General features: G+C 33.9%; 3 protein-coding genes across 50 annotated transcripts in view; 2 read left to right on the forward strand and 1 right to left on the reverse strand.

The window, feature by feature from the left end:
- The window catches only part of LOC117937176 (zinc finger protein 2-like), a 4,437-nt gene extending 629 nt beyond the window's left edge, over positions 1–3,808 (forward strand). Inside the window, exons 2-3 of the mRNA XM_034860956.1 lie at positions 1,689–1,883; positions 2,129–3,808. Coding sequence (XP_034716847.1) covers positions 1,689–1,883; positions 2,129–3,711 — 1,778 coding nt within the window. The 3' untranslated portion in view covers positions 3,712–3,808. The remainder of the gene's footprint in view (positions 1–1,688; positions 1,884–2,128) is intronic.
- Positions 1–12,369, forward strand: part of LOC117937106 (mucin-19-like) — a 17,035-nt gene extending 4,666 nt beyond the window's left edge. Inside the window, exons 7-9 of the mRNA XM_034860805.1 lie at positions 11,927–11,929; positions 12,099–12,152; positions 12,267–12,369. Coding sequence (XP_034716696.1) covers positions 11,927–11,929; positions 12,099–12,152; positions 12,267–12,369 — 160 coding nt within the window. The remainder of the gene's footprint in view (positions 1–11,926; positions 11,930–12,098; positions 12,153–12,266) is intronic.
- Positions 12,370–13,897: 1,528 nt separating this feature from the next.
- Positions 13,898–16,599, reverse strand: part of LOC117937160 (ankyrin-3-like) — a 145,791-nt gene continuing 143,089 nt past the window's right edge. For all 48 annotated transcript variants that reach the window (XM_034860894.1, XM_034860892.1, XM_034860895.1 and 45 more), the window contains one exon: positions 13,898–15,370. The gene's annotated coding sequence lies outside the window, so the exon portion shown is untranslated. The remainder of the gene's footprint in view (positions 15,371–16,599) is intronic.

Here is a 16,599-nt window from a genome sequence, read left to right on the forward strand (position 1 = left end):
CAGTAGTGTATGTAAGAGCATTTCACATGTGTTCGTGAGAGGTAATTCTGAGTAAAGTCCCTAACGGCCCCTCATACTGAACACTCAAGGTCGCTTTACATGCAATAAAAGACAGATACAGGGAACAGAAAAGTGTTAGCAGTTATAACAAAAAAATAAAATAAAACAGAAAACAAAACAAAAACGGGAACAGTGTATTTACAGATAAGCGAGCTGGACCAGATGGGTTTTGAGTCTAGTTTTGAAGAGGGGGAGAGAGTTGATATTACGGAGGTCAGGTGGGAGTGAGGTCCAGAGCTGGGGAGCAGAGCAGCTGAAGGCTCTGGTCCCCATGGTGACAAGTCGAGCTGGGGGGACAGTGAGGTGGATGGAGGAGGAAGATCTGAGGGGACGGCGATGTGAAGGAGTTCAGATAGATAAGGAGGAGCAAGGTTATGGATGGCTTTGAAAGTATTGGATTCTGAATTGAACTGGAAGCCAATGGAGCTGCTGAAGAACCGGGGTTATATGATGAAAAGACGGGGGTTCTGGTGATGACACGAGCTGCTGAGTTCTGAAGAAGTTGAAGTTTATGGAGGGATTTTTGAGGAAGGCCAAAAAGGAGGGAGTTACTGTAGTCCAGGCGGGAGGTGATGAGGCTGTGGATAAGGATGGAGGCGGTGTGAGTGGTGAGGGAGGGACGGAGGCGTTTAATGTTGCTTGGTGGAAGTAGGCAGACCGGCAGATATTATTTATGTGTGACTGGAAGGATAGGGAGGAATCGAGGATGACGCCCAGACTCTTGACCTGGGCGTTGACCTTGAAACATTTGTGACATTTCTGTCTGTATCTTGGTCTTTCTGTATCCATTGCGTTCAGAATGTGATACGAACTAGTTACATGTGTCTGCTATTAAATGGAGTAGCTGTTATCTCTGCAACCCGAACAGAAAATGGATGGTTTACCGTTGAACACGTTAAAATGTACCCAATAAAAGGTATACCCCAACCCTGGGGGTACATGTAACATCATAGTATACACTGGGGTGAAATGGAACAGCAGGTAAATAGTTTTATGACACAAAACTTAATATTGAGACTTTTATTAAATACTTAAATTACTTTTTGAAATATTATTAACATCTATATGCGTTGAGAACATTGGTGTAGTCTATGTGATACGCATGCGCAGTATACCCAAGTAAGCTCCAGGATTTCCGGATACCCACTTTTAAACGCCCAATGACACGCAACAACACACTTTCCATATATACATTGAATTGTCATGTGTTTTTCTTCTTCACGTAGGTTAAATATCCATAAAAATACACAACAAACAACATTCAAGTTTCTTGAGTTTAACTGCAAAGGCGGCAATGCCATCTCAAAAATAGATGAGGTTGTAAAACCATACTTTCTTACCTAGAAGTTAGTTTATTTTTCTCTGTATAATGTGCTGCTTCTTCACATGTATATCAGTTTGTGCTGTTTGGACCAGCAAAGTATGATATGAAAAGCTGTAAGATGTTTTACTGATGTTTTGACTGCAAATTAACAAATGTAAGGACTAAACATGAATGCAACCTTCTGACTATTTAACTAAACCAACTTTTATTTTAAGCTAAATCTCCACACAGACTCTTAAAAATGATAATGAATACAGAAATAAAAAAACAACTGTGTGTATGTGTGTTTTATTCCTTTCTTCAGATATGCCACCTGAGCAGCGGAGGGCAGCTGTCCACCAGCGGCTGGCGGTGGTTGCTGAAGAGATCTCCAGGATCCTGGAGATGATGATGGGCAAATACGCCGACGCAGAGGTCTCCAGTTCCCACAAGGAGATTGAATGTCAACACCCGCTGCTGGACAGCACTTTGAAAATGGAGGCAGATGTTCAGCAAGCAGGTACATTATGCATTACATAATGTTTATATTGCAAGAATCATTCATTCTTTTTCCTCTCTGGGACCATTTCATTTGTCATGCATTTTTTTGTACTGTCAAATGCTCACCCCGTGCTGCAGATTAGAGCCTTTGTTGTTGATCACGCACACACAGTTTATGTGAGTTATTGCTGTGGCCTTGGTGTTAGTATGTATTGCAGTTTGCCGTATTTCCACACTGAATTTTCTCTTCGATCTTTCCTTTAGACAAACTGCCAATCTCTGGGTCGGACTGTGAAAAGGAAGTTTCCTCTGAGCAGTGCAGGAGCTCCAGTCAGCTCCAGAAAACGGCAAATCCACCACAGATTAAAGACATGTCTACAGAGACAGAATGTAGGCCCTCACATCTTCGCCAAATACACGGAGCAGAAAAGGGCACTTCAACTATGATGGAAACAGAGACGTTGTCACCTAGCAACAAGGATCTCTCATCCATCAACTCAGGAGCTGCGAGTGAAGACAATGAGGTAGATGAGAAACCTCTCAAATCAACGAAAAAAACATTTCAAATACAAAGTCAGGGCGAGGATTGTTGCAAAATGTGTGGAAGGGCTTTCCACAAAAGTGTCACTGGGAAAACTGAAACAAACCGGGAAAATATTCCTACAACTGACAAGAGCCAAACTACAGGACAGAGCTGTTGCAGAGTTTGTGGAAAGCTTTTCCGGTACAAACGTTCTTTTCTGAAACACGTTCTCACGCACGGACAGAGCTCCGATGTGTGTGGAGCCTGTGGGAAGCTTCTTGACTCCGACGAGAGCTTGAAGGTGCATTTACAAACCCACAGCGAAGAGAACGTCTGCAGGGAGCAAACAGATGACAAACGATCGGAGGCAGAGGGCTCTGACGCTGAGAGCAAAGTGGGGGACAGTGATGAGGAGTGGAAGGACAGTGAAGCCAGTGACAGCGACGATGGAGACAGTGAGAAAGATGAGACTAAAGACAGACGTTGTTCGCAAAAGTCCAAAACAAAAGCCCCAAACAAACCTAAGGATAAAGATGACAAGGATGTATCGCATTTGAAATACAGCTGTAAAGTGTGTGGCAAGTCTTTCTGCTACAGGGCCTCTTTTTTGAAGCATGTGCAAGAAGACGAGGAGGATGCAGACCTTTGTGGTGTGTGTGGGAAACGTTTTGAGTCCGAGGACAGCTTAAGGCTTCACTTGCAAACTTACATCCGAACGAATGACTGTGAAGTTTGCGGCAAACACTTTGACGGCCACAAACAACTGGAGATGCACATGAGGACCCACACAGGAGAGAAGCCGTACATTTGCACCGTCTGCGGCAAGGCGTTCGCTCAAAATGGAAACCTAATGGGACACATGAGAGTTCACACGGGGGAGAAGCCGTACATTTGCAGCGTGTGCGGTCAGAACTTTAGCTTTAAAGAATACATGATGGCTCACATGAGGATCCACACGGGGGAGAAGCCGTTCCTCTGCAGCGTCTGCGGGAAAGGCTTCAGACAGAGGGGGACTCTGAAAACACACATGATGATCCACACCGGAGAGTCCACGCACCGATGCAGCGTATGTGACAAGAAGTTCTACAAGAGCGGAGCGCTGAAGATCCACATGAGGTCGCACACGGGAGAGAAGCCGTATCTGTGCAACGTTTGTGGGAAAAGCTTCACGGCGAGCGGCTCGCTGACCAAACACATGGGCGTCCACGAGGGGGAGCGAACGCACGGCTGCGGCGTCTCCGCCAAAGGGTTCGCGAGGAAGGAGGATCTGAAAAAACATGTTCGGACTCACAGGGACGAATCCACACAGCTGACAAGTCTTTAATGGCTTTTCAAGGAATGGTTTATCATTTTCATTTTAGAATAGAAATTGTGACACCCCTAGATGAAGCCCTAATCTAATGACATCATGTGCATGTGTTAAAGCGCCCATATTTACTGTATTACTATTAATTAAAATTTACTATTTTCAGGTTCCTAATTGTATTTTGAGGTTGTACCAGAATAGGGTTCCATGACTTTATTTTCAAAAAAAAAATTTAAAAAAGTCGTTGGACTGCACACTGCTGCAGATCCTCTTCATGCAGATGTAAAACATTGTAGTGCAGGAATTCTGGCCTTGGAAGTGTTCCATTTAATGAATAGTAAATGTGTCAACGTAAGGACCCATTTAATGAAAGAAAGATAAAGGAAAGTCTCTGATGGAACTATTGTGATCTTGTTTCTGAAGCTACCTTTTTTTTGTTTTCAATATTAACTTCAGTGGTAACTAATCAATCTGATATCAGCAAGATAATAATGAATTTAAAGGAATAATCCACAATGGTTTGTTTGGTAAACCATGGATCTGATGATCAGAAAATCAGTAGTCTACCGTAAAATCATATAAAATATCTCCAGTCATACGTCTGATAGATACAAGATCTCAAGTACTTTATGAATGTATTAGTTTGACCACTTACAAAATCATTATAAATTACAAGGTTATGTTTTGGAGTTTGTCTATATGGAGAGATGTAACAAAATGTTTAAAAAAAGGTTTTTAGTCAGTGTTTTTAAAGGTTTTCCATTACTTTAGAACTTTAGGTCTATTCATTTCACAACTTGCCTTTGAATTCCAAAGCCTCTAGAGATGGTGCTACAGTGTCTTATTTAATATCATCAATAAATACAGGAAATCTGTTCTATTGCCATTGACTGACTAATGTTAATATGAGTTTGAAGATGCAGCCTCAAAACAATGTATTTATTTGTTTATAATTAAAACCACAATAAATGGTAATATTCTTATCATTTTCAGTCTTCAAAACCTTGAGAACCCTAGTATGGGACGTTGTGTCAAAAAAGCAGTATAAAAGTCTATCATGTCTTCACAGGTGCAGGCCTGACCCTTACAGATCTATGAATGACTGTTAATCGGTAGCAATATCCTGACATATTTAACATTTAACATTTAACTCCTTAACATTTTCACTTACAGCTTTTTACAGACCTGCCAGAATCTGCAAAAGAGGCTATCCATAATTATAAGACAAGAGATTTTGTTTGTTTTGTGTTTGTGTTTCATGCCGAGTGCTGCTCATCCCAAGAAAAGCCAGAATGGACCTACGCCACAAGGTGTGGGAGAGATGTACATGGGGAGGGAAACCAGGTCATGGAAGGTTTTTGAGAAATGTCCCCATGCAGCCGTGCTCCACCCCCGTGGTACAGGATGAGGTGCTATCATCCTTAGGAATGACCAAGTGCAAAGGCTATATACTGTATAAAACAAACAAATATATAGTATGTTAAAAAAGCCATAAAAAGTCATATGTTGATGATAAAGTCATATAGTATGTTGAAAAAAATCATAGTTAAGTTGTAGTATAGTGTGTAGTGTGTCAAAAAAGTAATATAGAAGATCGAAAGAAGTCATACAAACGTCACAGCATAGTATGTTAAAAAAGGAAATTAAAAGGTCAGTATATCAAAAAAAGACATAGTATGGTGAAAGGTTACGTAGAGTATGTCGAAAAAATGTATGTCAAAAAGGTCAGATTAGAATGTTGAATAGAGTTAGTAATAATATAGTATGTTGAAAAAAGTCAAAAAGGTCAGTATATATAGTATGTTGAAAAGAGGACATAGAATAGTATCTTCATAGAAAGTTATAAAAGGGTCATAGTATAGTATGTTGAAAAAATCATGGAAAAGTCAGCATAGAATTAAAAAAAAAAGTCATAATATAGTACTGTATTTCGAAAATCTTTCACAAAAAGTCAAAGTATGTTGATAAATGTCAGTGACAACCTAGCTTCACCGCCACTTTTTGCCTACATCAACAGAAGAACAGATGCTGAGTCACATTACACATACGTCTTCTACTAAACAGCTAAAAAATGGTTGGTCATTATGTATGTATTCTGTTAGTTTGCAGTTTTTACCCTGTGGTTTAATTTGGTTTTTATTGATCTCAACAGCTGTATATTTTCTATTCTTTGAAATCTGTGCTCTGTTGTTTACATTGGAACCGGTTTTGCTTTGTGCTTTGTTGATTACTACTCTCTTGGTTCTCTTCTGCGTCTTGTTTTGTGCTGAGTTCTGCTTTGTCTGTTGTCTTCTTTTAGTTTTGAGCCCGTGGGACTACAGATTATTTTTAAAACAGAAGGTTTTTGGCAAATTCTGACATTGTATAAAGTGCATTTAATAAAGTCATAGTATAGTATGTCAAAAAAGTTATAAAAAGTATCTCGAAAAAAGTCATAGTATAGTATGTAAAAAAGTCATAGTATAGCATGTTGAAAAAAGTCATGTTATGATAGGTAAAAAATAAATAAAAAAGAGTTTATACAAAAGTCATAGTATTGTATGTCGAATTAAGTCATTTAAAATGTATAGTAGAATATGTAAAGAAGTTGTAGAAAGTCAGGAAAAGCCATAGAATAGCATGTTGAAAATGTCATAGTTTAGTATGTAGAAATGTCGTTATAATATGTACAAAACAATAAAATAAAAAGTCATAGTAAAGTAAGTAATAAAAAGGCACAAAAGTCATAGTATTAGATGTTGAATTAAGTCACAACAAGTCTTAGTATAGTACGTAAAAAAGTCGTAAAAAGACTATTTGTATGTTGAATGAAGTCATGAAAAAGTCATAAAAAATCATTGTATAGTATGTCTAAAATGTCATAGTATAGTATGTTGGAAAAAAATCCTAAAAACGTCATAGTCTAATATATCGAAAGAGAAGTCATAAAATAGTCATGGTATAGTATGTTGAAAAAAGCCATTAAAGAAATCCTAGTATTATATGTTGGAAAAAAGTCTTAGTATAGTATTTCTTAAAAAGTCAAAATATAGCATGTCAAAAAATGTCAGGAAAAGTCATGGGATAGCATGTTGAAAATGTCATAGTATAGTATATTGAAAAAAGTCATGTTAAAAAAAAAAAAAATGACATAAGCCATGGTGTAGTAAGTCGGAAAAAGTCATAGAAGTCATAGTATAGTATGTAAAAAAAGTAATAAAAAAGTCATAATATTGTATATCGAATGAAGTCATAAAATGTCATAGTATTTTGTGTTGGAATAAAATCACAGTATAGTGTGTCGAAAAAAGTTGTGGAAAATTCAAAGTATAGTATGTCATAAAAGTCATGAAAAGTCATAGTATAGCATGTTGAAAAAATGTCACGTTGTAATATGTTGAAAATAAATACATGAAAAGAATAGTATGGTAAGTTGTTAAAAGTAATGGTATAGTATGTCAAAAAGTCATAAAAAGGTCATAGTATAGTATGTCGAAAAAGTCATGAAATAGTATGTTGAAAAAAGTAACGTTATGGTATAATATGTCAAAAAAGTCGTGGAAAGTCATAGTATAGTATGTCAAAAACGATTAAAAAAACAACCTAATTTGTGTTTTGAATGAAGTCATTAAAAAGTCATAAAAAGACAATATTAGTATGTTGAATGAAGTTATAAAAAAGTCATACTATATTATGTCAAAATAGTCATAAAAAGTCATAGTATAGTAAGTTGAAAAATTCATAAAAAGTTATAATATATTATGTAATGGTATAGTATGTTGTCATTAAAAAGTTATATTATGTGTAAAAAAAAAATAGAAACTCATAGTATAGTGTGTCGAAAAGCCATGTTATAAGGTTGAAAAAAAAAAATCTTAAAAAGTCATAGTATAGTAAGTTGAAAAAAGTCATAAAATGTAATTGTATAGCATGTAAAAAAGTCATAACAAAGTTATAGTATATGTAGTATAGTATGTTTAGAAATTCATAAATAGACTTTATTCGTATGTCAACAAAAGTCATAAAAAAGTCATAATGTAGTAAGTCAAAAAAGCCATAAAAAATCATGGTATAGAATGTCGAAAAAGTCATGAAAAGGTCATAATAAAGTTGTAGTATAGTACATTGAAAAGAGTCATAAAAAGTCATAGTATTATACAGGACCGAAAGTCCTATAAAGTCAAAGAATAGTATGTTGAGATAAATTCATGAAAAAGCAATTGTATAGCATATCCAAATAATTAATAAAAAAATCATTGTATAATATATTGGAAAAAATGTAATAAAAAGGCATTAGTATAGTGTGGCAAAAAAGTCACAAAAAGGTCATAGTGTAGTATGTCAAAATAAGTCATAATATAGTACTTTAAAAAAAGTTATGAAAAAGTCTTAGTACAATATGTCACAAAAGTCTTTAAAAGTCATAGTATAATATGTCGCAAAAGTAACAATGTGTCAAAAAAAGTATAAAAAAAAGTGATAGTACAGTAAGTCATGAAAAAGTCTTAGTATAGTATGTGAAAAATTAAAGGTATAGTATATCAATAAAAGTCGTAAAAAGTCATAGTATAGTACGTTCAAAAAATCATAAAAAAGTCACAAAAATGTCATATTATAGTATGTTGAAAAAAAGTCATAGTATAGTATGTCAAAAAAAGGCATTGCATAATATAAGTCATAAAAAGTCATAGTATAGCATGTTGAAAATATTCATAGTATAGTATGTTGAAAAAAAGTCGTATTATAATTAGGTACAAAAAAAAAGTCATAGTATAGTATGTAAAAAATAATGGTATAGTATGTCGACAAAAGTAATAAAAAATCATAGTATGGCAAGTTGACAAAAGACATTAAAAAGTCGATGCGTTGTATGTAAAAACAGTAATGGTATAGTATGTCCAAAAAATTTATGAAAAAAATCATAGTATATTATGTTGAATTAAGTCATAAAATGTAATTGTATAGCATGTAAAAAAAAATTAAAAAGTTGTAGTATGATATGTAGTATAGTAAGTTGAAAAATACATAAAAAGACTTTATTCGTATGTTGACAAAAGTCATAATGTAGTAGGTCAAAAAAGTCATAGTATAGTATGACAAAAAAGTCATAGTATAGTATGTTGAAAAACTCATGAAAAAGTCATAGTATTATACTGTATGTTGAAAAAAGTCCTAATAAAAGTCATAGTATATGTCCCAAAAGTCCTAAAAAGTCAAAGTATGGTATGTTGAGATAAATTCATGAAAAAGCGATTGTAAAGCATTTCGAAAAAAATAATTAAAAAGTCATTGTATAATATATTGGAAAAAAATGTAATAAAAAGGCATTAGTATAGTGTGGCAAAAAAGCCACAAAAAGGTCATAGTGTAGTATGTCGAATTAAGTCATTATATAGTATTTTGAAAAAAGTTATGAAAAAGTCTTAGTACAATATGTCACAAAAGTCATAAAAAGTCATAGTACAATATGTCACAATCAAAGTACAGCATGTTGAAAAAATTCTTAAAAGTATGTTGATCAAAGTAATAATAGGCCTATCTCGAAAAAAGTCATAGTATTGAATGTTGGAAAAGTACATAGTATAGTCTGTTGAAAAGTCATAAACAGATTATAGTATAGTATGTTAAATGAAGTCCCAACAAGTCATAAGACATCATTGCATACAGTAGTATAGCGAAAAAAGTCATGGAAAAGTCATAGTATAGTATGTTAAAAAATTCATATTATAATGTGTAGAAAAATACAAATAAATAGTATGTTGAAAAAAAGTCATATTACAATGTGTCAAAAAAAAGTGTTAGTACAGTAAGTTGTAATAGGTCATGAAAAAGTTATAGTATAGTAAATGAAAAAGTAATGGTATAGTATATCAAAAAAATCTTTAAATGTCATAGTATAGTACATTGAAAAAAATCATAAAAATATCACTGTATATTATATTTGCAAAAAGTCACAAAAATGTCATAGTGTAGTGTGTCAAAAAAGTCGAAGAAAGGTCATAGTATAGTATGTCGAATTAAGTCATAAAAAGTCATATTATAGTATGTTGAAAAAAATCATAGTATAGTGTATTGAAAAAAGTCATGGTATAGTATGTCAGAAAAGAGTCATTAAAAAGTAATGTTATAGTATGTCGAAAAAAGGCATTGTATAATATATTGGAAAAAAGTCATAGTATAGCATGTTGAAAATATTCATAGTATAGTATGTTGAAAAAAGTCGCATTGTAATAGGTCAAAAAAAAAATGTTGATGCATTGTATGTAAAAACAGTAATGGTATGGTATGTCGAAAAAATTTATGAAAAAAGTCATAATGTAATATGTTGAATTAAATCATAAAATGTAATTGTATAGCATGTAAAAAAGTCATTAAAAACATTATAGTATAATATGCAGTATAGTATTTTGAAAAATTCATAAAAAGACTATTCATATTTCGACAAAAGTCATAAAAAAGTCATAGTATAGTATGTCAAAAAAGTCATGAAAAAGTCATAGTATTACACTGTATGTTGAAAAAAGTCCTAATAAAAGTCATAGTATTTGTCCCAAAAGTCCTAAAAAGCCAAAGTATGGTATGTTGAGATAAATTCACGAAAAAGCGATTTTATAGCATTTCTAAAAAATGTATTAAAAAGTTATTGTACAATGTCATAAAAAGGCATTACTATAGTGTGGTAAAAAAACAACACAAAAAGGTCATAGTGTAGTATGTCGAATTAAGTCATAATATAGTATTTTGAAAAAAGTTATGAAAAAGTCCTAGTGTAATATATCACAAAAGTTATAAAAAGTCCTAGTATAATATGTCACAAAAGTTATAAAAAGTCATAGTATAATATGTCACAAAAGTTATAAAAAGTCCTAGCATAGTATGTCGCAATCAAAGTACAGCATGTTGAAAAACGTCTTAAAAGTATGTTGATCAAAATAATAATAGGACTATTTTGAAAAAAGTCATAGTATTGAATGTTGGAAAAGTACATAGTATAGTCTGTTGAAAAGTCATAAAAATATTATAGTATAGTATGTTAAATTAAGTCACAACAAGTCATAACACATCATAGCATACAGTAGTATGGTGAAAAAAGTCATGGAAAAGTTATAGTGTAGTATGTTAAAAAAATTCATATAATAATGTGTCGTAAAATAAAAAGCAATAGTGTGTTGAAAAAAAGTCATGCTGAAAATTTTCAAAAAATTTAAAAAAAAAGTGATAGTACAGTAAGTTGGAAAAAGTCATGAAAAAGTCAAAGTATAGTACGTTGAAAAAAAATCATTAAAAAAATCCCTGTAAAATATGTTGGTAAAAAGTCACAAAAATGTCACAGAGTAGTGTGTCAAAAAAGACAAAGAAAGGTCACAGTATAGTATGTCAAATTTAGTCATGAAAAAGGGATATTATTGTATGTTGACAAAAAGTCATAGTATAGTATATTGAAAAAAAGTCATAGTATAGTATATTGAAAAAAAGTCATAGTATAGTATGTCAAATTTAGTCATGAAAAAGTCATAATATAGTATATTGAAAAAAAGTCATAGTTTAGAATTTCAGAAAAAAGTATTTAAAAAGTCATAGTATAGTATGTCAGAAAAACGTATTTAAAAAGTCATAGCATAGTATGTCAGAAAAAAGGCATTGTATAATATATTGGAAAAAAGTCATTAAAAGTCATAGTAAAGCATGTTGAAAATATTCATAGTATAGTATGTTAGAAAAAAGTCGTATTATAATAGGCCAACAAAAAAAAGGTAAGGTGTGTGTCCTTGTATAAATTTACTTTCCGTGCCAGTAGATCAAATTGTTTTGCTCTACCTACTGATAATGCTTAAAAACTGCTTGTAGATTTTAACCAGGTTTCTGATAAGACCATGATGTCCATATCCGTTGCATCAACCCACAGTCTTAGCATGTTGATTTTTGGAAAGAGACTCCTACATCAAACATCAAAAAACATCAAAATGCATAATTCCAAGTCTGGATCTATTTTTGAAGTCACATGAGGAATATATATTTTGTAGTGTATCAGGCCCAGGATTTGGCTGTACATTCCCAGATAACAGCAACAGTAGTAAGACAATAACTTTGGTATTCCCTGTGTGTTTTTCATCAGGCACTGGCTGACGAATGTGAGGAGAGTCCATGTCCAGTAGAGTAGTTATTTAAGGCATTCACTATTAGCAGCTGTAGCGAGGGGCCTTATTTGTGTTACATGGTTGTAGAGTGTTTGCTGCTTTGCAGGATGGATAAGCTGGTGATAGCTGCATGCATCCTTAGTTGGAGAATGAGATATTTGCAATATACTCACCCACATATGATCGTCAATAAATGGGGATGGCCTTGACTTAAATCCATCATGAAATGCTGTGAGTGAGTAAAAAATGCATTGTGCTTTCATAAAACATAGGCTGAGCAAACAAAAGGTTCCAAGGGCTCACTGTAGAGTTTGAAGAATCTTGTAAAACAATCCTGAGATGGTTCACTGGTCCAAAATGTGCTGACCAGCACGCAGGCTTTTCAATGATCCGTGAAACTTGTTGTGATTTTATCAATCCTGAGACGCTTCACATGTGCAATGTGTTAACCAGCAGGCAGCATCAGGGATCCTCACATCAAGTCCACATTGCTGTTGGGTCACCCTACAAGCCATTTAGCAGTAGTCAGGTGAAGCAGATCATCCAGAAGACAAAGTAGATTTCAAATTCCCCCAGTTCTTTCAGCAGGCCAGTGACAGCTCCTTTTAGGATAGATTTAAGGCAAGGCAAGGCAAGGCAGCTTTATTTGTATAGCACATTTCAGCAACAGGGCAATTCAAAGTGCTTTACACAAAATCATTAAAACAGATAAAACACAAGTACAAACAGTTAAAAGTCATAAGCATTAAAAATCAATAAGACACATGAATATACAGTTGAAAACAAAATAAAAACAATCGGACTCATAAAACACCAGACTAAAAGTTACAGTGCAGCATAAGAAAGAAATGAGCATTAATTTAAAGAAAGGCAGCATCAAAAAGGAGTATAACAAACATTTAAGTATAACAAAGTTACAAGCACAAGTTTCTGGGAAGAGATTACTTTCCTTGGTTAGGTTTTGAAGAAGCCAAGGACATAAAAACACATAAAAAGAGTAGCTCAGCTCAAGCACACAAACAAAGACCCAGACTGGTGGCGGCCATCTTGGACCTAGAAGCAGGATGTTGAAAAAGCAATTAAAAAGCCATAGTATAGTGTGTCAAAAAATGTCAGAGAGCTCATTATAGTATATTTCAAAAAAGTTAAAAAAGGCATAGTAAAGTATGTTGAAATAAGTACAAGACTGTCTCAGAATAAGTTAAAAAAGTACAGAATGTCAAAAAAGTCATGCTATAGTGTGTCAAAAAACATGTCATAAAAAACTCGTAGTATCATTAGTAAAAAAATATAAACACTCACAACCTAGTATATTGAAAAAAGTCATACTATTCTATGTAAAAAAAAAAAAAAAAAAAAAAAAGTCATAGTATAGTATATCAAAAAAATCCTTACAAAAGTCAAAGGAGAACCGTTTAAGTCATTTGTCATGCAAAAATATTTCAAAACATTTAAATGTATGTGTAAAAATGTTGAGGTTGGGCCTGTTGGCTGAACACACCAATCGGTGCGTTGGGCTCTGGGAACTGGTGATTCCATTCCTAACTGTTTTTCAGAATTTGTACAAACCAAACAATTCATTAATGGATAAAATAACCAGCATATTACTCCATAAGAAAAATCATTATTACATAATAGTTCAAAATGAGCTTTTTCTGAAACAACTCCAACACTAAAATGCTGCTTTTACATTAAAATCATGTGTAAAAATGCTGTTGTATAGTATACTATACATGTTTATTTCTGCTTTTAGTACTTTTACTTTTAATACTTTAAATACATTCTCTTGTTTTTTCCCACAAACTTGCAGGACTGATACTTGTTGGGGTATTTTTACAGTGTGTTATTAGTACTTTACTAAAGTAAAGGATCTGAATACTTCCTCCACCGCTGCCAGTGTTGAATCTAACGACCCTTACACCAGAGAGAAGAACTGGAGAGGCTTTTATTGTGAGCCAGAATTAAAGTTATGGAATGTGACCTCTCTCTCGTTTTGAAGACCTCAGATTTGACAAACATAAGGTGTGTCATGATTGAAACCATGACATAGCATAACATACTGTAGCAAAAACATAAACTCACAGACGTTCAATTTAAACACAATTTATTTTTCTGCTTAAATAATTACTCGGATCATCCAGTGTAGGCTATGTTGGTTCATCATACATGTTGGTACCAGATTTATCATCAACAATGGATGCTTAGGGTGGCTTTGTATGAAAAAAGACAGACATCGTTTTTTTTTTTAATTACAAAGAAACGGAAGATCGGATGTTTAACAATGTGTGATCAATACTGTGATTAAGCCATTAATTAAAAAAAGAACAATATCTGAATAATGGGGCTAAAAATGAGATTATCTGTTCTAATGTAAATACAACCTGTTAAATAAAGTCATCAAACCGTCAAAATAAAAGTCCCCTTGTTAAAACCACAGCAGATCTAAAAGCTTAAACTTACACTTCTAGAATGCATGATGGGCGTACAGATAAACATTTGTATTCAATGTTGCACACACGCGCACACAGGGCTGCTAGCAGTTAGGAGATAACACAATGTGCCGGTCTGATGCTTACATTTGGGGACACCGTCAGTACAATCCTCAAGGTTTGCTATCTGATGTGTGTGTTTTCATTTTCGTAAAGAATATAATAAAAACAGTTATAGATGACACATGGCTGGGTTATTATGAGTGCTCACAAAGACAGAAGTACCATCTCTCTAATTGTATTATAGCGGTTTTTTTAATTTGGAGGAAAATAAAAAGAAAGCCTTAAAAATAAAGTGACGTCACATGCAGCAAAATATTATTTCTCTGAAGACAAATTGTTTTTCACAGACTGAGTGAAAGAAGCTGTTGGCTTAAAAAGAAACGTCCTTTGTTTAAAATCAAGCAGTTATTTTGTTTTCTTCCATTAATTTCTCATTTACATACATCTTTTTTTTTGTTCCTTTGTGTATTCACTTGGGAAGAGCATGTCAGATCGCACACTCAAGGCTGCTCAATACAAATGCACCAACTCTGCAAAGCTTCATCAACTCAAATCAGTGCATAAACAATCTGTGAAGCTATTGATTTTTTTTTGATTTTATACAGTGTCATTTATATACAACAACAAAAATCACCCATGTACTACTTTATTTCTTTTAAAAAAAAGAACCACACAGTACACTCCTATACTGTGGGTCCAGGAGGAAAAAAATAGACCATAATAAGGCGAGTGTCTGGGAGAGAGTGAATCACAAGTCTTCCTTATCTGTCAGCTTTTAATTTTTTTTGTGCCATCTTTGGTCACAGGCGCCTTTCATTCGTCGACGATAAGAAAGCTCCAGCTCACGTCTATGCGTGTCCTTTTCCGTGTTGTTTCCAACAGAGTGAGTGAGTTTTGGTGACATGCTCATGCGAAATCAAAGAAAAGTAACTGGCTTTGCATTGTCTTGCTGGGAACCATGCGTTGTAAGTGAAAGTTTCAGACACGTTTCGGCCGATTGACGAGGCTTCCAGTCTTGATTTTCCTCCCAGGGGGTGTGTGTGGTGCTGCAGGTGGACCTCAGTGGACCTGGAGGGGGAAAGGTTCCAAACTTGTATTAAAATCTGAGGTGCTGCGAAAGGATTGATGCTGTACATATTCAATTAGAGAATGTGCCATTACAGAATCTGTTAAAAGGCACATATTCTTCCATCAATTTGTTGGTTTACTTTTTACGATCATTTTATTGACTTTCTAAGCAAATGTGTCAAATATCACCAGCTGCTCTTCTCTATTATATATGATTATAAAATAAACGATAATTCAATTCAATATAATGGTCTTTTTTAAACATTTCATATACTAAACATTAAAATTAATGATCAAATTCATCAATAATAAAATTACAGAAATAGTCAGTATGCTTATTTTCTTTCTTGCATGAAGATTGATACCACTCTCACATCTGTACACTAAATGTGAAGCTAGAGTCAACAGGTTCTTAGCTTAGCTTAGCTTAGCTTAGCAAAAATACTAGAAGCAGGAGGAGGAGGAAGCAGCTACCCTGACTCTGTCCAGAGGATAGTAGGGGAAGACTAATGAATGAGTATTCATTAGGGAACTCAACCATGAATGGCTGAAACCACACAAGTCTTTTTTGCACGTCAGCTTACAAACAGGATGAAAAATTGAAGGTGTATTTTTTGTCTAGCAATTTCCCCCCGCAAGTCTTTATGCTAAGCTAAGCTAATTGCCTCATCGCTCCAGCTTAATATTTCAAGACATGATTTCAAGACATGAAGTGTTATTGTCATATGCAGTGTAAGGAAAGGAAGGTTTTCCTTTCAAATTCAATTATTTTTTTGCTGTCCACAGAATGCCAAGCCATGTAAAATCTAAAATATATACTACACATATAAAGTATTTGGTAACACTTTACTTGAAGGTATTTACATAAGACTGTCATGACAGTGTCATGAACCTATGGCACTGTCATGACACATGAACCCTAACCCTAACTTGTTGTGACAAAACCAAATGAAACTCAATAAAAGAAGCCTTACGTCATAAACCTTTATGACACGTTCATGACAGTGTCATGTCACTCTTATGTAGATCCTTTCGAGTGTAACCCTATATTTAGCGTACGGCTGTGAAAGCAGTAGCATTCTTGTCATCCAATTTTCAACAAGAAAGTAAACAAAGATATTTCCTAAAATGTCTAAGTTCCTTAATGTGCTTACCGCAAAACATAGTTTACACTTCCAAAAATATATTATTTTAACACCGAAAAGAGAGACCCAATCTGTTAGATTATT

This window comes from Etheostoma cragini, chromosome 21 (assembly GCF_013103735.1).
Source record: "Etheostoma cragini isolate CJK2018 chromosome 21, CSU_Ecrag_1.0, whole genome shotgun sequence".
Taxonomy (NCBI): domain Eukaryota; kingdom Metazoa; phylum Chordata; class Actinopteri; order Perciformes; family Percidae; genus Etheostoma; species Etheostoma cragini.